General features: G+C 40.7%; 1 protein-coding gene and 1 long non-coding RNA gene across 6 annotated transcripts in view; one reads left to right on the top strand and one right to left on the bottom strand.

Moving 5' to 3' along the window:
* Nucleotides 1-8351, bottom strand: part of LOC310719221 — a 74138-nt gene extending 65787 nt beyond the window's left edge. The window contains exons 1-2 of one of the 2 annotated variants that reach the window (XR_014531386.1): nt 8224-8350; nt 5768-6164 (exon numbers count right to left, since the gene is read on the bottom strand). This is a non-coding gene — a long non-coding RNA (uncharacterized lncRNA). Of the gene's footprint in view, nt 1-5375; nt 6165-8223 lie in introns of those variants that run through there. The other variant, XR_014531385.1, reaches the window with a different exon arrangement.
* Nucleotides 8352-9686: 1335 nt separating this feature from the next.
* On the top strand, nt 9687-24970 carry sobpb (sine oculis binding protein homolog b). Of its 4 annotated transcripts, none has more exons than XM_083528913.1 (7): nt 9687-10049; nt 12178-12313; nt 15916-16101; nt 16228-16379; nt 18316-18417; nt 19220-21059; nt 23246-24970. In XM_083528913.1, exons 1-6 carry the CDS (start codon nt 9957-9959, stop codon nt 21050-21052), a joined length of 2502 nt encoding a protein of 833 aa, XP_083385039.1. In that variant the 5' UTR covers nt 9687-9956; the 3' UTR covers nt 21053-21059; nt 23246-24970. The 4 variants fall into 4 exon arrangements, with proteins under 4 accessions (XP_083385039.1, XP_083385040.1, XP_083385041.1 ...); XM_083528914.1 differs by having other exon boundaries at nt 9866-10031; XM_083528915.1 differs by lacking the exon at nt 9687-10049 and adding an exon at nt 11431-11549.
* The last annotated feature ends 1428 nt before the right edge of the window (nt 24971-26398 follow it).

The following is a 26398-nucleotide window of genomic DNA, read 5'->3' as shown; positions in this document are numbered from 1 at the left end:
TTAATAACCTAATAATTAATTCTCTATATATTTTTTTAATGTTTTAAAATATTATTTTATATATTATTTAACAATTTTATATATATATATGTGTGTGTGTGTGTGTGTGTGTGTGTGTGTGTGTGTGTGTGTGTGTGTGTGTGTGTGTGTGTGTGTGTGTGTGTGTGCTTTGTTAAATAATATACAAAATAATATTTTAGAATTTTTCTTTTTAAATAAAATTGAATAAATCAAATGCAATGCAATACACTTTTTTTATTATATTGATTAAACTGAATTAAATAACATTATACATTTGTTAGACCCCATTTGGTTAATACAGATATGTGTGTGTGTGTGTGTGTGTGTGTGTGTGTGTGTGTGTGTGTGTGTGTGTGTGTGTGTGTGTGTGTGTGTGTGTGTTTTATACATTTAATATTTAATTTTCTAAAGATATCATCTGCTTAACTGTTCTACTTATTTCTGCATACACTTATTTGTGATTAGTCGCATGATTGTCATAAGTCAACTGGCGATTAATCGCAACTCAATCACATATTTTTCACTGTTGTAAATGTATCTTAAATAAATACTTTTAATAAGTTTTTAATACTTTAATCAACATTGCCATGGACAAATATCGATGCTTTATGCAGATGTATGTTTATTGTTAGTGAAATCAAAGTCAACATAGAGCATGAAGACAAAAATAGTCTTGTAAATGTTTGAAAGTAATCAACAGAAACTGAAAGTAATGATGGTGTTTTAAATTACGAAAATCATCAGGGCACCAAACGAAACTTTTGTTTCCACACGGGCGGTTTTAATTGCCGGATGTGTGCATCATGGCGGATTTGGGCGATCGATTTGAGTAAAACAAATGTTTAGTGATTACATTTTTTTTTTATATCCAAGTAAAGAAAGGACTTTGTGAATAAATGCGTGTTGAATTGAAGGTTTCATTTTTGCCTCTTTTATAGTTTTATTTTAATCGTTAACAAAAATGGTTAATCACAAATACGTGCTGCATTAATTGCACGTTAATAAAATTTGTGTTGTTAAAATGAATTTGCGTTAATAATGTGTTCATAATGACAGCCCTAATAATATATACAGTGAGGAAAATAAGTATTTGAACACGCTGCTATTTTGCAAGTTCTCCCATTTCTCCCATTTAGAAATCATGGAGGGGTCTGAAATTGTCATCGTAGGTGCATGTCCACTGTGAGAGACATAATCTAAAAAAAAAAATCCAGAAATCACAATATATGATTTTTAAACTATTTATTTGTATGATACAGCTGCAAATAAGTATTTGAACACCTGAGAAAGTCAATGTTAATATTTGGTACAGGAGCCTTTGTTTGCATTTACAGAGGTCAAACGTTTCCTGTAGTTTTTCACCAGGTTTGCAGGGGGGATTTTGGCCCACTCCTCCACACAGATCTTCTCTAGATCAGTCAGGTTTCTGGCCTGTTGCTGAGAAACACGGAGTTTGAGCTCCCTCCAAAGATTCTCTATTGGGTTTAGGTCTGGAGACTGGCTAGGCCATGCCAGAACCTTGATATGCTTCTTACAGAGCCACTCCTTGGTTATCCTGGCTGTGTGCTTCAGGTCATTGTCATGTTGAAAGACCCAGCCTCGACCCATCTTCAATGCTCTAACTGAGGGAAGAAGGTTGTTCCCCAAAATCTCGCAATACATGGCCCCGACCATCCTCTCCTTAATACAGTGCAGTCGCCCGTTTACACGTTTAGTGGAATTTTGACCCAAAAGTTCTATTTTGGTCTCATCTGACCACATGACTTTCTCCCATGACTCCTCTGGATCATCCAAATGGTCATTGGCAAACTTAAGACGTGCCTGGACATGTGCTGGTTTAAGCAGGGGAACCTTCCGTGCCATGCATGATTTCAAACCATGACGTCTTAGTGTATTACCAACAGTAACCTTGGAAACGGTGGTCCCAGCTCTTTTCAGGTCATTGACCAGCTCCTCCCGTGTAGTTCTGGGCTGATTTCTCACCTTTCTTAGGATCATTGAGACCCCACGAGGTGAGATCTTGCATGGAGCCCCAGTCCGAGGGAGATTAACAGTCATGTTTAGCTTCTTCCATTTTCTAATGATTGCTCCAACAGTGGACCTTTTTTCACCAAGCTGCTTGGCAATTTCCCCGTAGCCCTACATTTTATTTACACTCATCGCTCATAAAAAATGTAATAAACAATATAAATAATAAAAATAATTTAAATTCATTAAAAACAGGACCTGAGCATTAGGCTGATTCATCATCCAGTGCAGGTGCTGGTGAATAATATTTATTCGTTTTCTTTCGGTTGTTTACAGTCGGTGTTCCCTGTGTTTGTTGTTTGCCGACGGTATTGTTCTCAGAACATGACTTTGACTTGTGATACTCTACATGTAATATATCTGGAGTAACATGACCTAAGATAAACACACGCGAACAATTATGTGTACATACGGCATGGTATATACATAAAGGTGTGATGTCATTTGCTTTTGTATTGGCAGAACAGGGGGACTTTGAAAGGCGTGTTGTTCCTGTAACTGATCTCACTCCGTATTAGGTTTCACAGCCCTGGCAAACAAGTGAACAGCGTTAACACCATGAGGTTTCAGCATTGTTCTTTTAATCCGACAGCAAAAGTTTGTGGACACCTGGCGATAAGGACACATACAGAGCCCTGACATTCTCAACCCCACTGAACACCTGTGGGATGAACTCTGGAATGAAGCAGATCACCAGGTGCAATATTAAAGACCGCCAGCAGGGTCACATGATAATTTTCCTCACTCTATCTATCTATCTATCTATCTATCTATCTATCTATCTATCTATCTATCTATCTATCTATCTATCTATCTATCTATCTATCTATCTATCTATCTATCTATTTATCTATGTCTGTCTCTGTTTATTTTATCTATCTGTCTGTCTCTGTTTATTCTATCTGTCTGTCTGTCTGTCTGTCTGTCTGTCTGTCTGTCTGTCTGTCTGTCTGTCAGTGTGTGTGTTTCTATCTATCTATCTATCTATCTATCTATCTATCTATCTATCTATCTATCTATCTATCTATCTATCTATCTATCTATCTATCTATCTATCTATCTATCTATCTATGTCTGTCTCTGTTTATTTTATCTATATGTCTGTCTCTGTTTATTCTATCTATCTGTCTGTCTGTCTGTCTGTCTGTCTGTCTGTTTCTATCTATCTATCTATCTATCTATCTATCTATCTATCTATCTATCTATCTATCTATCTATCTATCTATCTATCTATCTATCTGTCTATCTGTCTATCTATCTATCTATCTATCTATCTATATAAGGGGAATCAATCTGGAATAATTAGCCACTGTTTTGCTAACATACATAAAAAGCTAAGCTTGCTAGATGACAAACAAATTTTTATTTGCAGCTGTATCATACAAATAAATAGTTTAAAAATCATACATTGTGATTTCTTTTTTTTTTTTTTTAGATTATGTCTCTCACAGTGGACATGCACCTACGATGACAATTTCAGACCCCTCCATGATTTCTAAGTGGGAGAACTTGCAAAATAGCAGCGTGTCCAAATACTTATTTTCCTCACTGTATATATATAAAATACACAGACGGAAATAAACTAAAACAGTAGGCTTCACCGGGTTCCCAAACCTAAACAAATCAGCCTGGTCTGCACTTTTACCAGCTTCCAGAACCATGAGCTTGCACAGGTCATCAGAGCTCATCAGACGCCAGCAGGATAAATCCTTTTCAAAGCAACATCTGTGGTTACAAATTTTTCTCTGGCTTATTCATACTACTAATACGCATCAAAACACTGAGTTAAACATCTCCTGGTGTTCAGGAAAAGTGATATCTCATCATTTATTTACCGTCAGGGTTTACAGAGTAGCTTACAGGCAATGCTTCAAGAGGACCATTTTAAATATATAGATCATTAAATGACCTATAAACCTGTCCCATCATGACGATGCTCCTGAGCACAAAGGCTACTTCATGGAGGTTTTTTATGGTTTGGAATGGAAGCTCTTGTGTTGCCTGCTGTAAAGTTCTGACTGCAATCCTACTAAACACCTTTCAGTTGAAATAGAACACCGAATGCACCCCAGGCCTTCTCACCTCACCACAACATCTCATTTTCTCAGAGGTGTGGAGGTTAATATGACAACAAAATGGGAACTAAATGTGGAATGGGATGTAAAAAAATTATAATCTTATGGTCAGGTGGCCAAAAACTTTTGGATTATACAACCTTTTACTTCATATGTATATTTTGATATAAATAAATTTACCAGGAATCACACCATTAGGCATCAAAGTGACCATAGAGACTCAAACACGCATTAATTCTCTAAATCCGTTTATTCCAGCTGCTTCTCCGACCAGATTCATCTCCAACTCCATACTTTGGTTTACTCACTGTTGAAATATTTGCCAGCACCGTGGGCATCCTGTTCAACACAAGACCCACAATGCATGCGTTTATCCCCTCTGTTATTCTTTTAACACCCGCCTGATTCCATTACTCATTTCTCTATTCTTTTCTTGTCACCTTTTCAGTCATCCGTGTGCAACTGATTTACGGTTATGCCCATTCAGCACATTCGGGGGTTTCGGTCATGTGACTGTCCTCGGTCTGTTTATCGCTTGGGGTTACACACACGTTTCTTTTTAGGTGCTGCTGTTTCAGGTGATGTTTAGAAGACCTTTGCATGAAAAAGAAAAAATCAATTGACTAGGAAACTGATGTAGGAGAGGTGAAGAGGCCTGGGGGTGCAGTCAGCATTCCAATTCATCCCATATATATATATACATATATACATTCTTAATGACTTGCCTGTAAAAAAAAATTATAATAATAAAAATAAAAATATTAAAGGTTAATACATACATATATACTATACAGACAAAAGTAATGGGACACCTGATATTTCTAGCCAAACGTGGTATCATATCAGGTGTCCCATTACTTTTGTCTGTATATTGTGTTTGTGTGTATAAATATATATATATATATATACACACTATACAGACAAAAGTAATGGGACACCTGATATTTCCAGCTATATGTGGTTCAACTAGGAGACCCAAAGTCAGCTTCATGAAGATATAAATGGAGTGAAAGATCTTGAGTGGCCTCCTCTAGAGCTATAAACCCTTTTGTACACCTTTGGGATGAATTGGAATGCTGACTGCACCCCAGGCCTGATTGATCTCCCTCTCCTACATCAGTCTTTAAATTTACTAAACTGGCTGAATGAACACAAATCACAGAAAAGCGCATCCCAATCTAATAATAAACTGTACTTCTATAAAGTATATAGTATGTAATATATATAAATAAATGACTAGTTGTTTAGGAGTTCCCATACAAGTTCATTTATTGCATTTTTTTAAAACCAATAAAGCCAATTTTACTAAATAAATTCCAACACCCCAATCCCAGTCCCTTTCCATGGCTACACATCTACAGTCCAGTTAGCATCATGATACCTAGAAATATCTGCATTACAAGCGCGTTTGAAATATATTGCATTTGCATATTTTGATTGTGATATCAGAAAGCACTAGAAGAAGCATTTCCAATGAAATCAAAACCCTCATTGCTTCATTAACATTAGCAAATTGGGCACATGGTATGATTTCTGTAAAAAAAAAAAAAAAAAAGAAGAATATAATAAATCTATTACATAACAGTTATGTGATTTTTCCAGAGAAAGAGAGAGCGAAAGATACATCCCACCACTCATTATACATTCCGACACTACTGCGAACTATTTCACTAAAAGAATAGCATGATCACTTTCTCTCCTCCAGCAACAGCAATTTTCTTCCTCTTTCACGAAACATCGCAGATGTAATCCAGAGGGGGTTCGGTGGGATTAATGTGGAATTGCTGTGGAATAGCACTTTGTTCGTTTATGGGTGACGCTCGGGTGAAAGATGGTGGACGATCACCAGTTACAGCGGTGGTGAAGTAGCATGGTCGAGATGGTTCCGGATATCAGCATAAAGACGGAGCTGGGTTGCAGCTGGTAGGCGGCGCCGGCCGGAGTGGTCGTGATGCGGGCCGTTGCCAAAGTGCTGTTGGGGCTGCTGACTGTGCTGTTCGCTGCAGTCCCGTTCGAAGACTGTGTGACCTGAGACACCACCTATAGAGAACATAACATTTTGTAAAAATATTGACCCAAAGACCCAAAAGCATGACAGTGCCCTTCTGCACAAATCCTCAAATAGCTCCAGGAAGATATGCTTTACATGGGATGGAGTGAACATCTTCATTGGCCTGCTGCAGAGCTTCTGACCACAACCCTCAACTCAAGAAGCACATATCTCCATGCCCACACTCCAAAATCTAGTGGAGCATCCTGAAGTGTGGAGGTTATTATAACAGCAAAACATGGCGTATCAGTATGGAACAGGATGTTCAAAAAGCACATATGAATCTGATCTGATTTGTTTATATAGTGTATCCTGTAGATTTAGACAGACATGGCCAAAGCCACTTAATCATCATCATCATCATCATCATCATCATCATCATCATCACGTAGGCAACACAGATTTGTTCCGTAGCAAACACTGGCATCGTCTTCATTCGAAATTCTTGAAGCGTTGTCTGAGGGCACAATGTTTGTTTGCATGCTTTCCCAAAAATGCTGAGGTTAAAGGAAATATCTCAGGGTCTTGATAGCGGAGGAAACGATCTAGCTCGAGCGACAGGGTTGCCGATGCGCCACCGCAGTGATCAACTATGTACTGAAAAGCATATTTTGCAGATGCTATCCTACAGAGATTTTGAGATCCTGAGAATTTCAGTGGCTAATTAGCAAATAGCAGAATTAGCCAATTTTAGCAATTAGCAATTTCTGGCGTCTTTGAAAACTGAACGTGGAGGAGGGCAGGTGAAGAGTGTTACACTGCCCTGTGTTGAGCATTTGAAGACAAAAATAAAGTATAAACGTAGAGCATCGATTCATCTGTGTTAGCGATCCATATTTAAATCTAAGCGGTTTGAGGTCATTTGATTGGACAGGTTTCCAATCAAATCAAAGTGTCCTCCAAAAACGTTCCCATGAATGCTTACTGAAAGACGTGGAAAAATCAAGACCATTTGACCTATCAGATTGGACTATTCATATAATATAGTGAATACTAATAATTAAACACTCTATAGACAAAAGTATTGGAACACCAGACTTCTCCAGCCAGTTGTGGTTTCTCCCCCCAGCTGGATGCAGAATATCAGATGTTTCTGGCTGCGGCGGCATGAAATTTTCCCTTCACTTGGACTAGAAAACGAGCCTGGCAATGCTCCTGTGCACAAAGCCAGCTCCATGAAGATATAAAGATCTTGAGCCTTATCAGGATTAATTGGAACACTGATTCCAACCCAGGCCTCATCACCCTACATCAGTACCTGGCTTTAAAAACGCCCTCGTGGCTGAATGAGCACAAATCTCCACAAAATCTGGTGGAACATCTACGCAGAACTTTTGTCCATACAGTCAGTGGACAATAATAAAGCAGCAATGGCACATTTTTCCAAACGTTTGCTCGCCGTTTCATCTTACGATCACATCTGAAGTATGAAATCAAGAAGACGTCCTACAACTTTTTGGATCGGTTTTGAGGAAGAACCGCACGTGGCCGAAAAAATTCCAGTCTTCTAATACTTTTGACCGAACGCCGTATTATGACCTACGCCTCCTTTTGTACACCTTCTCAATCAAGATAATGGATAAAAGGAGCGTCGGGTTTCTATAGCAGCTTTTGGAGACACCTGACCTTCGTGCGGGACACGGGATATGGCGGAGGTGAATTATTTATTTAATAATGCTAAGAGGACGAGGATGAGGACGTTGGACACCAATGTTGTGACGATGTAACACTACCTAAAATAAATATAGTGTTTTTTGTTTGTTTTTGTTTGTTTTTTTGTTAATACCTAGCCTGTAATGTTTCCTCAAGTCATGGGCAATAATTGTTATAGTAAATTAAATAAACTGTATTCATTTGTTCGAGTTTGAAGTCTTGTCATTGTCTCATCTTATTTAATATATACATAGAAATAATCAATTGTTATGTCCAGTGTAACTTCACTGATCTCATCATCATTATCATTACAATAAAAATTAATAGAAGAAAAAGAAGAAGAAGAAGAAGAAGAAGAAGAAGAAGAAGAAGAAGAAGAAGAAGAAGAATTCATACCTGGGATGTTAAACAGGTCAGGAAAAATATTAACCCAAGATGCACTGCTGTAAAGTGAGCCATCATTTCATGAAGAAGATCCCTCTGCTTCTATCCACTTCCAAAGTGACTCAAAGCAGGATGTTCACATTCTTTATAACCTCATTGGACTAGTGACGTATAATGGGCTCAATCCCAATCAGTCCCTCCCTCCCTACATAGGTGCACTAGGTTAGGTATAAGATAACACTTCTTATGTAGTGTGCTATGGATTTGGTTGGTTAAGAAGCCATCTGGAATTCAGATTCATTTAAATTCATTCTTTCTTTTTTTTCTTTTTGTAGTAAAAATGGTGAAATGTTTCACTCTTCGAGCACAATTTGTCATGCTGATTAAATCAATGTCCGAATGTAATAAATGTCTTTTATTTATTGGATTATATTTTTTCATAAATTTATAAAAAAATACCTCTAAACATTCAAACAAATCCCTGTCTATTAAAAGTGACCACTAGATGGCAGCAAATCTCCGTTGAGCTACACGTTTATGAAGTTCTAGCATGAAAAAAGCTGACTTACGTGGTTCTTCCTCAAATTGTTATCAAACTTGGAGACGCACAGTTGTATAGGATGTCTTTTACATCCAATTTCCTTATCACTTGAACTAAGAGACCCGAACCTTCTCCAGCATGAAGATTATGGTTGACATGGGTTGATATCTCCATGAAGATATTGTTTTCATGAGTTGAAGTGGCCTGCTATAGAGCTCGAAACCCTATCAAAAAACTTTGGGATGAATTGGAACGTTGACTGCACCCCAGGCTTCCTCACTTCACCTACATCAATGATGAACAATGATTTTACTAACAGCTTTGTACATGAATGAGTCCAAATCTCCACAAGCACAATCCAAAATCTAGCCAAACATCTTACCAGAGAAGTGAAGGTTACTATAAGAGCAAATTGAGGACTGAATGTGGAGGAGGTTCAAAAATCACAAACGAATCTTATGCCCAGGTGTCCACAAAGTTTTGCCTGTATAGTGTAACTGCAATCTGATCTCAATCTCAAAGCTATGGAGGTGGTCCGATATTCGATCTGTTGTTCTGGAATCACGCTGCTCAGTCTGTGGATTGCTTCAAACACCAGAAACCAACTTTGCATTCTGATGTAGTGGACAAAAGTATGTGGACACTTGCTCATTATATAAACATATGGTTGTTGAAGCTTTATTTGGGGGCATGGCTGGGAAATTAGTGAGCATTAGATCAGACACAGATGTTGAGGATATCTAGGGGTTGAGTGTGTTCATTCCATAGGTGGTCAGTAGGGATGAGGTCAGAGAAACTTTTTCAATCCAAACTCCACACAAGCCTCCTTTACAGTTTTGTGGTTCTCCATGCCAACAGTTTGGAGAAGAACCACACATGGGTGTCCGCATACTTTTGGCCGCCCAGTGTCTGTTTCTGCTGCGTAAATAAGAGCAGATGAGGATTATTTTGAGCGTAGAGTCACTCAAGCCCTTGGCTTCAGAAATTAAAATTCATCTGCAGAACTTGGAGAGTCAGAGGAAGGGTGCAGGAGCTGAATGGGTTCCAGGTGTTGGGTTACATAACATAAAACCCCGCCTTCCGCTTCGCGTGCGCGCATTTTTCCGTGTTGCGCGTTCCGAGGCCGCGTGAGCGCGCACAGCCTCTGGCTCCCACACCGTGAACGCTCGCGAGGCGCCGCGTCCTTCTCGCATTCACAAAAACGATGCCAAAGATGGAGAAAGGAAGACCACCAGAAAGCAAGCGCAGCAGGAAGCCCGCTCATCCCGTCAAGCGCGAGGTCAGCCAGGAGATGAAGGTACAAGGGGGGGTTTGACGTGCGTTCACGTTTAGGTGATTCGGGAGCGCCCGTCAGGGTCGCCTTCGTGACGCGCGCGTCCTGGATTGGTGCTGATTTCTCTAATGCTGATTGATTTCTCCAACAATGTCGGGTTTGTGGTGAGGTGTATCGTTTAGGAGCTTCAGGTCCTGGCATTAGAAAGGGGTTAATGATTTTGTAGTCTGTCTGGAACGCAAGTGGAATGATGCGCAGCAGTTTGCCAGATGTGCGCCAGCGGTTGAGAGTTGAGAATAGAGTGTATATGCGTGTTCGGCTGGTTTACCACGTTTCAAATAAAGAGTTACTTTAACACTAATAGGTGTCTGATTCCACATCAGGGATTTTACTGTGTAACCTGGTGGTCTTGAGGTCATTCTATACTGTACATAAAGTACATTCAGGCGATGAAGAAGAAAACAAAAACACCTGTGATACGATCTGGATACAAGTAAATACTATAAGGTCATTTGTAGGCTGTCGGGATCTGGTGTTTAACTTGTGTATAGTATTTGAGTGTCAGTTCAAACACCCTGTTATGCATTTTTAATCTGGAGATGATCAGACATGGGAACCATTTCCACAACTATCCCCTTTCCTCTTTCTACACATTGCTCTCGTCAAGTCGGACACAGATGTAAGAACGCCGTATGCCTTCAGCTTTCCAAAGGACCATTGTGTTGACTTTTCCATGGCCGCACCGGATTGTACATTGAGAGCTATCTGCGTGAGAGACATGAGCGGTTTTTCATGTCCGTGTGGGAGGAAACCGGGCACAAGTCTCTTTGTGCGAGCGATTTTGGATCACCGCACATGATATCCATGGAGCCGGCGGGTGTAGGGTTGCGACTTAACTAATTTTAATCCAAACATGGGAAACCGTACACGATCCTGATGTAAGCGTTGCCGGGGCGCAAGTGGGGGTCACGGTGGGTTTTGTTGCCTTTGGCCACAACTGCTTTGGATTTTGGGATGAAGCTCGGCCAGTCTTTCTCTTTCTCATTCTCAATAAGCAGATGTTTGTCTGAGTTGCACAGAAGACTCAACTGCAGGGGTTGAAAGGGGGGGTGGAGAAAAAAAAAAAGACCAACCTCCTACTAATGAGAAAACAGTAAAACAATATGCACAGATTTGGTGTGATCGAAGGGGGAAAAAATGGGGCGTCTTTTTTTATGTAATCAAGCTGCATAACAGTCAGCCTGCACACCCAGTCCACTTAATTTATCCGTCTCAGAAAAGAAAAAAGAAAACGATATATATAAATATACGATCCATGCCCAGCTTCTAAACCCCCCACCACCACCACCACCACACACACACAAACATACAGTTGCAGTTTTATGGGCAGGCCTGTTTGCGGATCGAATGACGGAGTAGTGGACGTAACGGATATGCCATTCGTTCGAGAATCTCCCCCTGTTCTCATGCATCCTGGCTGTTTTTGAGAGAAAGAGTGAAACCCGAGAAGGGCTGAAGAGTCAGGTAACACAGAGAGCGAGAGAGAAGAAAGAGAGCGAGCGAGCAGAGAGTGAACCAGTGTTCTCCGGCGACTGTTTGTTTTGGTTGCGAGCGCTCGGAGAGAGATGAGTGAAGGGAGAGCTTTAAAAGCAACCAGAGGAGTGGAAAGGAAGGAAGACATGGGGGGGGGGGGGGGGGGGAATGGAATCAGATCCTTCAGGGAAAATGGAGAAGATGAGAAGGAGAGAGGGAACGGGGAACCGGAGGAGTGGGGGGACATGAGGCGAAGAAGGTGGGGGATTTCTGGGAAGCCCACAAACTCAGCTGTGGTGTTCTGTGTCCTCCTCGGATTTCACCTAACTATGAATCAAATTACCCACCTCTGTAATCTCAAACAGAGAAAACAAGCGAGGGAGCGAGAGGTCTCTGGAGTGTTTGGCCAGATTTTATGTCAGACCATTTAGAATAAAATAACAAAGACTGATTCAGAACGTGGGTTTTTTTTTTTTTTTTTCTCCTTGCGGCTGCATCATTTTTCAGTCAAATTTTGTGGGCCGCAAATGGAGCATGGGATAGCGTATAGATTTCACTAAATCTCCATACTATGGTCAGAGATCACCAATTACCAATTGTGTGTATGTGTGTGTGACAGAGCTTCGCAGAGAGCACAATGAATGAATTGCTGGGATGGTACGGATATGATAAAGTTGACCTGCAGGACTCGGAGGCCGCCGACATCAGGAGCCACAATGGCAGAGCCAGACGGCACCAAGTATCTGTGCTTAAAGGTAAGAGCACACACACACACACACACACAAACACACACCTGTAAGTATACAGATACATTACACACTGACTTGGGCTTTGAAATGAGGTTTATGTTATACAAGAATGTTCCCATTGACTCCCAAACTTTTAGATCATTCCATGTCAGTAGGATTTGGCTCTTGCTTTCAGTTTTAGGGGCCCTTAATGAATTCTGGACCACCAGTTGTATTACTGTGTATGCACAAGTGATATTTAGCTGTCCTAAATACTGTACTGGTGCAGGATACAATCAGTTCTCCATCACAAGTGAAGTTTATTGTCATTTCAACCATATATAGCTGACGCATTACACAGTGAAATGAGACAACATTCCTCCTGAACCCTGGTGCTACATACAACAACAATCAGAGAAAACACAGGGCTAAGGACTAGTGTCCTCGCCACATAAAGTGCATCGTGTGCAACCTAGTGCAAACAGTGCAAAGACAACACAAGACAGTGCAAAGACAACACAAGACAGTGCAAAGACAATACAGGACAGTGCAAGACAATACAGGACAGTGCAAGACAACACAAGACAGTGTAATACAATACAGGACAGTGCAAGACAACACAGGACAGTGCAAGACAACACAGGACAGTGCGAGACAATACAGGACAGTGCGAGACAATACAGGACAGTGCAAGACAATGCAGGACAGTGCGAGACAATACAGGACAGTGCAAGACAATGCAGGACAGTGCAAGACAACACAAGACAGTGTAAGACAATACAGGACAGTGCAAGACAACACAAGACAGTGCAAGAAAACACAAGAGAGTGCAAGACAACATGAGACAGTGTAAGACAAATACAGTAAAACCCTGCTGTACGAGCAACTGATAGTATGAGCAAACGGAGATACGAGCGACCTCACTCGCAAAATTGTACCCTGTTTCACAAGCAAATTTCGAAGGCACGAGCAAACCCACGCTGTCGGTTCCCCGTTTTCGGCGGAGGGAAGAATCAGTCGCTTAGTTGATGACGTATCGCTCGGTCGCTCTCATTGTTCAGTGCAGCAAAAACGTAACTTTTTTTAGTTTTATAGTTTTATTTTACTAGAAATCTTGAAAAATGTGTCAAGAAACTCAGTGATGGTGCTGTGAAAACGAAAGTAAATAGAATTACCATGAAAACCAAGAAGGTTAGGAGCGTGTTGTGCGTCTCACACTCGCAATCAACCACTATCACATGAGTCAGTGTTAAATTATGTTTACATTATGGTAATTTGCGGTGTATTTGTTTGTTAAAATAGGCTACAAATACTTTTTAAGTGCAGAAATAAGTGATCGAATGAGATCTCGGAATGGATTAAATCACTTTTACATTCATTCCTATGGGGAAAATCAGTTCGAACGTACGAGCAAATGGACCTACGAGCAATTTTCAAGAATGAATTATGCTCGTACAATGGGGTTTGACTGTACACAAAACGGCAAATACAAAACAGCGCCGCCAGTAAACCAGCAGTGTGTAAAAGACGTAACGTGAACATTGTAAGTAACAAAAAATTTAAACAAAATGTTGTGCAAAAGAGCAATAGCAGCAATCCAAAAAAAGGCATGTAAACAGTTTGTAGTAATGAAGTGATGTAATATGAGTTGTACTAAACACACGGATGTGTGAAGTGAGTACGAGTGTGTGTTGAGTCTGGGTTGTACAGATCAGTCACACAGTTGTGTGTGTGTGTGAGAGTTTCAGTTCAGTTCTGTGTTGAGAAGCCATGCTAGCTTGAGGGAAGAAACTGTTGCACAGTCTGGATGTGACGGCCCGAATGCTTCGGAACCGCTTCCCTGATGAAGAGTGTGTGTGATGGGTGTGTGCGGTCGTCCACAATGCTGTCGGGTGATCTCGGCTGTCCTCACTATCCTCTGTATGTAGGGTCTTACGATCGGAGACGGTGCAGTTTCCAAACCAGGCAGTGATGCAGCTGCTCAAGATGCTCTTAATGGTCCCTCTGTAGAACGTGGTTAGGATGGGGGGAGGGAGATGAGCTTTCCTCAGCTTTCTCAGGAAGTAGAGATGCTGCTGGGCTTTCTTTGTGAGATATACATGAAGGGGAAAAGTTCTGAATAGCCTAAATAAGTGACTATAATACTATAGTGAACTGTATTTAAAACTTCCTTCATTCATTGTATGCCTGGGTATGACTGTAGCTATAGAAAACCTCTTCACTGCATTCTAAATCTTCTGGGCATTTGTCCCTCTTCCCTACCAACCCCAAGTGTAAGGAAAGTGCATACCATCCTTGAGATACCCTACTTGGACGAAGGTTTCTGCACATCCCATTCCAAATTTAAACCCCTGTTTGCAGTAATAACAACCTCTACTCTTCTGGGAAGTTGTTCCACTTGATTTTTGAGTGTGCTTGTGGAGATAATTTAGCCACAAGGACATTACTAAATTCTGGTACTGATGTAGGTGAGTTGGAGAGGCCTTGGGTGCAGAGGTGTATAGCAGGCCACTCAAGATCTTCCACTCCAACCCATGTTCATGGGGCTGGCTTTGTGCACAGGGGCATTGGAACAGGTTTGGGTCTCTTAGATGCATTGAAGAGAAAGTTTTCTGTTACTGCAGCAAGATATGACCTATATAATTGGGTGCCTCCAACTTTGTGGTAACAGTTTGAAGAAGAACACAATTTAACGGAACCAGAAAGCAATAGTTTTGTTTATATAATGTAGGTTATACCATCTTTAAGAGGGGGTGGACAATCCTTGATCAAGGGTGTCCTATTCTTGATTGAGGGCGTACTAGCTGTGGGAGCGGGTATCCCATCCTTAGGGGAGTGTATTTCATTCTTGGGGAGTGTATACCATCTTTTAGAGAGCGTATACCATCCTTGGGGGAGTGTATACCATCCTTAAGGGAGTGTATACCATCCTTGGGGGAATGTAAACCATCCTTAGAGAAGTGTATGACCTCCTTGGGGGAATGTATACCATCCTTGTGGAAGAGTATACCATCCATGGGAAAGTGTATACCATTGTTTGGTAGGGTTTATACCATCCTAGCCATCCAGAGAACATGGAGAGTTTTGTTCTTTTAGACTTATTTTTATTCAACAAGTAGATTTATTAATCTTATATTTGGTCAACTGTAGCCTTATAGCAGAAACTATATTAGATAAATTTGGCACAAAATTAAAGATATTTTTACTGGTTAAAAGAGTTTTTGCATCTAATGCAGCTTTCATTTCAGATTTTAAAGTTTAGGATATTTAAGTGACATTTTTAACATTGCACTTTTATGAAAAGGAGTTTAATTCAAAACTAAAACATTTCATTCATGCGTTCATCTTCAACACTTGACAATGGTCACAGTTGCAGTGGATCCGGAACCCAGAAACTCAGGAATGGACCCTGGAACACAGCCCCCTTTCCAGGCCACCGAACACATAGGGATAATATAGTCTCACCAGTATAGTTGCTTTTTTGCTTCAGGATTCTTAGATACTAATGAAATCATATGCTTTTCCAGCATTGAGTAAGATCAAATTTTCTGTGTATAAACACAATTAAGCTTGCTAGGTAATTTCACTAGCCAGGTTGTCAGTTCACAATTATTTATTTTCCTTTCTAGAGAATTCCGATCCAAAGCCTGGAGGAATCGAGAGCAAACTGGACTCTGGCTCCTCCGCCCCGGCTAAAAACGGGGTAAAAGAATCTACAGGCTTACCCCTTTCACCTTCGTCGTCCTCGTTCTCTCCTCACATGAAGGAATTGCACAGCACCCACGTCGTGGTGCCGCTCATCAAACCATCTGCAGGTGTGGTCAAGTGTTGTGACCAAATATCCCCCAATTGTAAATGAAAATATGTATAGCGTCACAGGTATGGATTTGTAATTTAACTTTGTCTGTCTATCTGTTTGTCTGCCTATTTGTCTTTTGCAGTGGATGAGCAGCAGAATGTTCAGATTGTGTGTGTTTGGTGTCAGAAGGAGGGATTTAAACGCTACTCTCTGATCATGGGCTCAGAGCTCAAGAGCTTCTGCAGCGAGAAGTGTTTTGCCATGTGCCGACGAGCCTACTTTAAACGCAACAAGGTCAGTGTCTGTTCTGCGGAGGCTTTTAATCAGCCCTGGCATTTCGAAACAGTATCAGTAGCAACCTGATATAATATTTGAGCTGAGATTTATCAGTAAGGCTTCATCGTTTATGTTGAAAGCAGCGGGGTCCACTGAATAGTCCTAAACCAAAAAACAGGTTCAGTTCTTGGTTTAGTATATAGATTTAATTTTAGGGTCGCTCAGTGGTTAAGATGCTGGGCTTTTGATCAGAAGGTCCTTAAGTTTAAATCCCAGCACAACCAATAAGCTGCTATTGCTGGGCCCCTGAGCAAGGCCCTTGACCGTAAATGCTCCGTTGTAAGTCACTCTGGATAAAAGCATCCACTAAACGCTGTAAATGTAAAATAGGAAGTTTGAAGTCTTTATGTTGTGTCCTAGCCTGTGAACTTGAGCATGACACCATAGAAAATTACCATCCATATAATTTGTGGTGTGTACATGTGTGTATGGTTTGTGTGTTCGAGAGGTTGGGAAATGCCCATGCATTTAATGTGAGCCTCAAATACACAATTTGGACAAAATTTGCTCAGGACACCTGAGCAAATTCCACATTGAGTCCCCATTCCACATTGAGTCCCCATTTACTGCTATAATAACCCCCACTCTTATGAGAAGTTCATGTAGATTTAAAGTGGAGATAAGAAGGCTATTAGTAAAGACAGGCACAGATATATATGGGGTGAGGCTTTAGGTGCAGTCAGAGTTTCAGTTCATCTAAAAGTTGTTCAATAGGATTTGTAGCTCTATAATAGGCGAACTCAAGAACTTCCACTCTGAATCATGGAAAGCATATTTCCATTGAGCTGGCTTGGTGCACAGGGGCATTGTCATGCTGGAACCGGTTTGGGTCTCCTAGTTCAAATGAATGGAATATATAACTCCACTCCATCCAAAGTTGTCCTACGTCAACTTTGTGGTAACAGTTTGTGGAAGAACCACATATGGCTGGAAAAGTCAGGTGTCCCAATACTTCTACAGGTAAGTAAATAAAGATTATGTGCATTCTGCCTCTGCTGACTGACAGTGTTCAGTGCTGTTAACAGCTGTTTAACGCTTGTGGATGCGACTGCCAGGACTACTCGATGACCACCACGGTCATCCAGCACAAGCATGCTCTGTGTCAAGGGGAGCTCCTTAATCCTCTTCTGAATATAAGGTCACCTTTGATGAGTCATTTAATAAGGGGTCGCCAGAGTGTCACAGTCGTCTGGAATGGGCTGATCCCAACCTCACCAACACACATACACATCCGATTCACACACTTTAATCCCGGTCTGCTTTCTTCTGTATAAACGGACCAAATGCCTAATAAGTTTTAATATATATATATATATATATAATTTTTTTTATCACCTCAGATATATTTCCACAACAAAGCAAGCTGAAAAAAAAATTTAAGATCCAAAAGAAAATAGAGAGAGAGAGAGAGAGAGAGAGAGAGAGAGAGAGAGAGAGAGAGAGAGAGAGAGAAAAAAAAAGAAAGAAAGAAAGAAAGAAAGAAAGAAAGAAAGAAAGAAAGAAAGAAAGAAAGAAAGAAAGAAAGAAAGAAAGAAAAAGAAAGGAGGAAAGAAGGAGATGGAAAATCAAGTCAGAGCCTGTTTGAGAGGAAGGAGTAAGGGCTGCCATGGGGAGAGTGGTGTCCTCTTGCAGCACATACTTTACCGCAACAGCATCAGGTTTCACACTCCATACACCAGCGAGACGGGGGAGAGCACCGGGTACAGTCAACACAGGATCAGCTTACTGCAATCTGGAGCAGTCACTTTACACACACTCGCAGTAACACACAGTGGGTAGTCACACATCCACACACATCTTCCCACTGACCCAGAATATGAAAATTCTCCAGCCCTGTGCTCACATTATTGTGTAAATGTAGCTTGTGAGTTGATGTTTTACCCTTTCTTTTAAGGCTCAAAATGAAAATCGCCACAGCGATCAGTCTTCTCCTCCGCCTCCTGGCCAAACAGAGGAAACGCCACCTCAGATCATGCTTAAGATGAACAACACACGAGTAAGTGCTCGTAAAGCATTGTGGGTCATACATTTTTTTCACAGCACCAGACTTGAAACAAGGCATGATTTATTTTTAACAATTATGAGCAAGCATCATAGAGATTGCAAAATGCGCTATTCTAGGTAGCTAATCTGTAGTCGCTATTATTTTGGGCAGAATTAGCATACCTGAGGTCAATAATCAGTAAAAATGTGTTGGAGTGGTGAAGGCGTTTGTGGTTTTTGAGGTTTACCATACAGCCATCTGTTCAAGATTTAGCATTGTAAATCAATGACTCTAAACTACAGATGAACTGAATACATATTGGAATTGATCCAAACTGGGTCAAGGTCACAACTGGGTCAAGTCTGAAATAGTTTCTTTTTAAAAGATTCCTTCCTGTTTAAAATTGAGTTTGCAGGGTTTTTGAAGCATTTAACTCAAGAAAGACTAAGTTTGCTGGGAGCACAGGCATTCCCACCCACGCTTTTCATCATCCTCTTCAGTTAGAGCACTTTTTTTTTTTGGCTCAGCAAAATGAAAAAGGGAGTTCTGGTTCTTCTCAGCTAAAGAATGGCAGTCAGATGCCATTTACTTTTTCGCCTAATGTAGTAAAACAACCATGGGTAATTCAAAAGCCCCCATTCTTTAACATTCATGCACAGTCCCGAATCCCAGGATCCAGCCCACAGGAGAGACCCTCAGAAAACATCTTTAAATTCCACCTTTTTTTGCAATGAAAAGTTTTTTTCTTTTGTGGAATAAAATTATTATAAATATCTTTGAAGCAGTATTAACATTTCTCGTCTGAATTCTTTAGGTCTGTGATTGGTGCAAACACGTGCGTCACACCAAGTACCTTGACTTGGGTGCAGGTGATGACAGACTGCAGTTCTGCAGCACCAAGTGCCTTAACCAGTACAAAATGGACATTTTTTACCATGAGGCCCGAGCTGCACTTACAACATCTGGCTCTAGTCCGAGCCATCCAGAAAACGAGAATCGTCCAGCTGGAGAGAGCGAGACTCTGCTGACACCTGAATCATGGAACAACCCTTCTATGGAAGGAGACAGCAAAGAAATAGTGTCGCCCAAAGTTTCCACACCTGTGTCATCTTCCTCTTCATCTGTGTATTCCGTTAGAGCATCTGTCTTGGCTCAGCAGAAGGAAAGAGAAAGCTCTGCTTCGTCTCAGCTCCGGACTGGGACTCCAGTGCCATCCACTCCTCCACCTCATGTTGTTGTAGAGCAACCATGGGTGATACAGAAGCCGCCATCCTTTAACCAGGCAGCTATTCATGCACGGCCCAGAAACCCAGGATCCAGTCCACATCACAGACCCTCACACACATCTCCGCAGGTACACACACCCATGGTTCGGCCGATTCCCCCACCGCTCTTACACCCATATCCGGGTTCGATGATGCACTGTGCTTCCGCCTACCCTCACCCAATTCCGTCAATCATGCCAACACTGGGTCTGCCATGTCCACAACCGACTGTCCTGGTGCCATATCCGATTGTAGTCCCTCTCCCTGTTCCTGTGCCAATTCCTATACCGATACCAGTGAACTCAGAGGTTTTTGGACATGCCAGGGTTATTCGTAACCACAAGGAGAAGGAGAGGACAGGAAGAGATGCATTTTCAGTCACTCCTGAAGATTTACAAAGAGCACAGATGTCTAAAGTTCAGGATACTACCAGTGTCGTCTCAGCGGAGCACAAAGTAAAGACGGAGCAGATTTCCTCTCCAGACCCATACTCTGTTGCTTTCTCATTGCACCCTTTCCCAATCTCACCTGCTCATCCACAGGCCAGTCCTACTCCTCCCCTGCCAGACGACCAGAGACAAGAAGTTAGGGAGCGACATGTGATACAAAGAGTGGCTTGCAAAGTGAAGCAGGAACGTGAAACAGAGTTCGACCACAGTAAGCAGACCGAGTTTGAGCACGAGAATGTTTGGGCCAGGAAGAGTGATGAAGACAATCCAATTGCACAACAAATGTCCGCTAAATCTTACACAGGCACTTTAAAGCACACGTTCACACATTCAGCCCCTGAAAGTGTATCTTTCCCGGTGGACTCTTCAAACAGACGGGCTTCGATCATTCTACAGAAAGCACTCAACACAACATCCGTTGTCACTCCCACAGCATCTATAATATTGAACAGCGCAGTTGCCACTTCTAACTCCATTCACTCCGCTTACTCCGCAACATGCCTTCCTACAGTTCAGACTGACCCAGATCAAAGAACAAGCTCCGGCCAACATTCGTCTCCGCTTTCCGAATCGGAGGATGTAAAAGAGAATGTCTCGGGAGGACAAGAACCTGGCGCAAACTGTCCCCTTCCAGCAGAGCAAACAGACTCCCAATCCGACCAATCAGAAGGAAGCAAGGGCGGAGCCGCCGACAACGACGCTCTCGCAGCCGATGAGCACGCGTACGCGCGATCCATCCCGCCGAAATTACGCGAAAAGAATACACACACGATCACCCTGACAGCTGCACACACACTTGCTCAAGTGGTCACTCACAGTTGGGACAAGAGCTTGCAAGCGCATGTTCCTGCTTTCGAGCAAAGTGGCGCGCTTACTGAATTAGAGCCGGCTTTGAAGAGGAGATGCCTGAGGATCAGAGACCAGAACAAATGATGCGCAGGTATTCACACGAGCATACAGTCGCACAAATGCACACACTATATACACACATTCAGTTCAGGTTCATGCAAGCGGTGGAAGATCTAAAGCCGGGTCTACTAATATCAGGTATATAAGGGGGCAAATATTTGTTTACTGGCATGTAAACCATGTTTATACCAACCACAATGATTGATTGTGGGTCTGGGAACGTAACATCAGAGAATCGCAGGGCATTACAGCAAGATATAGACAAGAGAATTTGGACACCTGACTATTCTAGCCATATGTGGTGTTTCCCCAAAGTGTTACCCCAAACTTGGAGCTACACAGTTGGTTGTGGCAGGATGAAATTTTCCCTTTACTTTAACCCAAACCTGTGCCAGCTTGACACCGCACCTGTGCACAAACCTACCTCCATGAAGATATGGTTTGGAGGGAAAGATCTCCTGCTATAGAGCTCCGACCTCAACCCTATTAAACACTTTCGGGATGAATTGAAACACACCCCAACTGCACCCTCCCTCCTCACTTTACTTATATCAGTACTTTATTACCACCCTTACAGCTGAATGAGCACAAATCAAGTGGGACATCTTCTCAGAAGAATGGAGGTTATTAGAACAGCAAATGGGGGCTAAAGGTGGAATGTGCTGTTTCAAGTGATAAATGTAGGAAAGCATCTGTGAACTTGAGTTTGTAGAAGTGTTTATGGTGATTTCATTATTTATATTTAATTTCTCCGTTAGTCATACCTTCTTGTTTTCTCTCTCTTTCTCTCTCTCTCTCACACACACACACACACACACACACACACACACACACACACACACACACACATACACCAAATAAAACTACACAGTCCAAGTGCATGTCCCACATAATGACTCAGAACAGTTAAACAGTCCTTTTTATAGCTCTAAGGTTTCAGCAGTAGAAGGAAAAAACTGAAACGCAAGACACAACTGAAAATCCCTGACACAAGCTAGTCTAATAAAGTGTGTGTGTGTGTGTGTGTGTGTGTGTGTGTGTGTGTGTGTGTGTGTGTGTGTGTGTGTGTGTGTGTGTGTGAGGTGTATGTATAGCTCCAGATGTTTCTGTTGGAGGGCTTTGTCTGTGCTCTCAGGTTACTGCAGAAATAGTGTGTGTACATGGATTTAGCCCTTTGTGGGGACCAAAACAAGAGAGGAGGTCCCCACAATTCTAGGATTGTGCCTGTTGGTCCTCAGGAAACCTAGATACAAGATTTAGCTTTTGCAGGATCTCCAGATGAACATACGTACAGTATATCTGTGTGATATATTTTGCGAATTATGCCCGCGATTGTATCCCATTCCTCGGTCATTAGTGTGGCGCTGTTATCGTGTTTCTTTGCGAAACCCAAAGCCTGCGTGTTTGCAACACTACCCTTCAAAAACCCATTCTTCGAGCATATGCTTCCAAAGCAGTTACTTTATACTTTAATAACCTCTGCAGTAGACCTGACAAATATACTGGGAATAATGTCAACTGGAATTGATAGTGGCGTATTATTTTTCCTCCCGTTGCCATATCGGAATGTTTCTACTTTGCAGTCCAGTGAGCTTGCGATCGAAACCAGAAGAACCATGCGTATTTAAACGTAATCAGAATTGTAGTTCGGTCGTATCACACTCTAATTATAGGAATTTCCCTTCAAATTCAGATGTTTCCTCATTCAATTGTTGTACTTGCATCATATTTGTCTTAGAAATGATCTTGTCAGATGATATGGACAAAAAAAAAACGTTGGGACAACCAACTTTCCCTGCTATATTTGTTCCATCTCCAAACTGTTACCACAAAGTCGGAGGCACTCTATTGTTTAGGATGTCATGGGTTAACATGGAAGATCCTGAGTGGCCCACTATAGAGCTATAAACACCTTTGGGACGAATTGGAACGCACCCATGGACTCCCCACTCTTCATCCGTCTGACTGTAATAACACCCTTGTGGCTGAGCACAAATCTCCACAGCCACACTCTAGAGCAGCATCTTCTCAAAAGAGTGGAGGTTATTATATCAGGATACGGGGACTAAATGTGGAATTCAAAAAGCACTTATCTTATAGTCAGGTATCCGCAAACTTCTGTCGAAATATTGTATGTCTATAGAAACTGACTTGCGAACTAAGATATTGACAAAAACACTGATTTCTTTCTCTTTCATTTCCTTTGCACTGTTTCAGATCACTTGTGGAGTGAACTTTTTTTGTGTGTGTATCTGAAGTCAGATGCAGATTGCACACCTTTCCCTTGGTGCTGGAACTGAGCAGGGAAACAGGGACGAGTTAAACGAAAAGCTCAATGACTGATAAATGGGCCCAGATGTTCATCCTGACTATTGGATATCTTCATACCTGGGGGTTAGGATCTTCTCAGCACAGGATTGCTGACAACCATTTCTCCTCCACCGGTGGTTTATACAGACGTAAAGATCGGTGGTGTGTGTTTTCTGTACAGACACTTCAGGCTAAATGAGTTCTGGGGTTTTTTGTTTTTTTTTGGCTTACTGTCATCATTTGTTCATATTTGCCAATCTGTAATGTTTATTAGATTAAACCTGCCTTCACATACATACACGCACATTTGTTGGAAAAAGTAGAACCCACTATTTTCTGTAAAGTGGCTTAAAATGCCAGAATGATCGACGTCCTTTGTTGTTTATTCCATGGTTAATACAAATCTGACTTAATTTGTATTCAACACCATTTGAAATAATTAAATGAAAAGAAGGACACAAACTATGGCACTTTAAACGTTCGTTACACAAACTTGATCATCACAAAGAAGCTTTTGGTGAGACTTCTCAACCTGTCTGGAGAACCTCAATCTGGAGAAGCCTCCTGGAGAAGGCCACGTCAAAACAGTCCGCCATTGTGTTCTTTCCGTGTTGTGGGTCGTTATCCTAGTGGAGGACCCGGGAACTGCAGCTGAGATTGAGCTTTCTAAATAGGTTTCGCCCCTAAAATGGTTTGGTAGTCGAGATGTTTCACAGCAGTTAAAGTGTTTTTTTTTTTCCAGCGATTTATGTTGTCTTTAAGCATATAGCTGATGTGCAACTCAAATTTCCTCTCATCTGGACAAACAACACTCTCCTGGAAGCATTGCGGCTGGTCCTATGTGCATTTTAGCAAATTTACAAGTATTTGTGTGAAACATAATCCAATTATTTATATTTCTTTTCAAAGAAGTACCAACACACGTCCACATCTGTACCTCTGTAAACACTATATGGATAAAAGTATTGGGACACCTGATTTTCCCAGCCTTTTGTGCTTCTTCCCCAAACTGTTCCCATAAAGAAGGATGTCTTTGGATGTTCTAACATAAAAAAATTTCCTTCAGAACATCTAGGAAATCCAAACCTGCTCCAGAATAACAATTTCCCCTGTGCACAAAACCAGCTCTGTGAAGATCTGGAGTGGAAGACCTTGAGTTTCTTTGAATATATCTCAATTTAAACACCTTTGGGATGAATTGAGATGCCAAAAGCACCCTGTTCCTTCAAGAACATCAGTATCTTACTTTATTTACACCTTTGTGGAATCTAAAATGTAGACATCTTCTCAAAAGAGCGGATTAAATGTGAAATGGGATGTTCAAAAAGCTTACACTCAGGTGTCTACAAACTTTTGTTTATATAGTGAATATGTATTGATATGTTTTAATTTGAGATTATTTACAAATGAAGCAGGTGCTGGATAGGTGATGGATCCCTGTCAGAAATGGAAAGCTGAAATCATAATCACTGTTTTTATTGATTTCAAATCAGAGCCAAAAAAAAAAAAAAAAAAAAGCATTTACAGACCGCACTCTATTAACAAACACGTGCCACTTTTCATTAATCTGCCATATTCGTTTTGAGTATAGAATTTGTTTTATTTGAATAAAATGTTTACTTGTACATTGAATGCCTACTGTTTTTATTCTTTTTATTTTCTTAATATTTTTTTTTGTTGCATTTCGACAACACTGAAATAACGTTTGCCCAAAAACAAACAGCAAATCAACCAGAATGTTCCATTTTATTTTTAAAAGAAATCCTCTCAGTTTCTTTCTTCAAGAATTTTGATTTATGTTCAGGAGACACTCATGGGTTAAAAAAAAAAAAAAAAAAAAAAGTTTTCTCATAAGAAATTTTAATATTTACATTAATGTGTATAAAATAAATAAATATTTGTATTTATATTTATAATAAATATTTATTTATTTTATACACATATTAATGTAAACAAATATTTATATCAATAAAATATATAATTTTTTTTTTTTTTTTTTTAAAGCCTGTCTGGTTATTTCGACCCCTTTGTGCATTTTAGGGTTAAATCACTACAAACTCTTTCGTCGTTGCCGAATAGAATAAGCTTTTGAACAGAAACAGATCCGTGCTCCAGATCAATCAATCAATCAATCAGTCAATCAATCAATCAATTAATCCCAGACTGGTCTCTGTCTTTTCCTCCCTATTCATTTGGCCTTTAGTGCTCAAATACACACTACACTGCCATCTACTGGTCATTTGTGATTTGCGCTTGTGATTTGTGATTCTGCATCATGAATAGATTCCCTCCATTCTTTTTCGTTCTCAACTCATTTTTTTTTCCTTCGGATAATCATTACAAAGCAACCCCGCCCCCTTTCCCTGCTCCGCCCATCTAAGTCCCGCCCCATATTTTACACTTTAGGGCATTGTGAGATTTTAATTGTTACCATACTTTGTGTAATTCAAGAAATAAACAAATAAACGATCGTTTTCTTTTTGTGTGTGTTTGTGTGTGTGTGTGTGTGTCTCCTGAATATACAAATAAGCTATTTCTCTTTATTCTGCTTCAATATCAAATAAAAATGACGATTACGAATTTAAAAAAACGAATCAACGTACAAGCTCAAGAATGATGATGCATCGGCATAATGTTTGCATTAATGTGCATAAATTATGCCTATTTCAAATATCTTACATTTTCGGCAAAAATAGTTTTCCAACATAGTCATTTGATCAGTTTTGATTCATTTTCTTAAAAAAAAAAAATTACAGTGAGTACACCAGGTGTGCCACCTAGTGGTCATTTGTGATTCTGCAACATGAATAAATCATATTTTGGTGTTTAGGTTTATCGAAACACCAAAACTTTATCTGAAATCTCTAGAGATGAATTTATGAGGAGCAGCTGTGGCTACAGTGAAAGAAAACTTTGAATTGGGTTTCTTGCTTTAGCAATGACATTCATTCTTACTGTATGAGACTTCTGTCTGTGCTGCAGCGATATTTCTCGATAATATTGATAATATTGATGTTTCTAAAATGGTATTAAGAGGGAGATTGATCCAGGTAGGACCCC

Source organism: Silurus aristotelis (genome assembly GCF_946808225.1).
Source record: "Silurus aristotelis genome assembly, chromosome: 24".
In the NCBI taxonomy this organism is placed as follows: Eukaryota; Metazoa; Chordata; class Actinopteri; order Siluriformes; family Siluridae; genus Silurus; species Silurus aristotelis.
The sequence above is the reverse complement of the archived record's forward strand: the minus strand, read 5'-3'. Positions and strand labels throughout refer to the sequence as shown.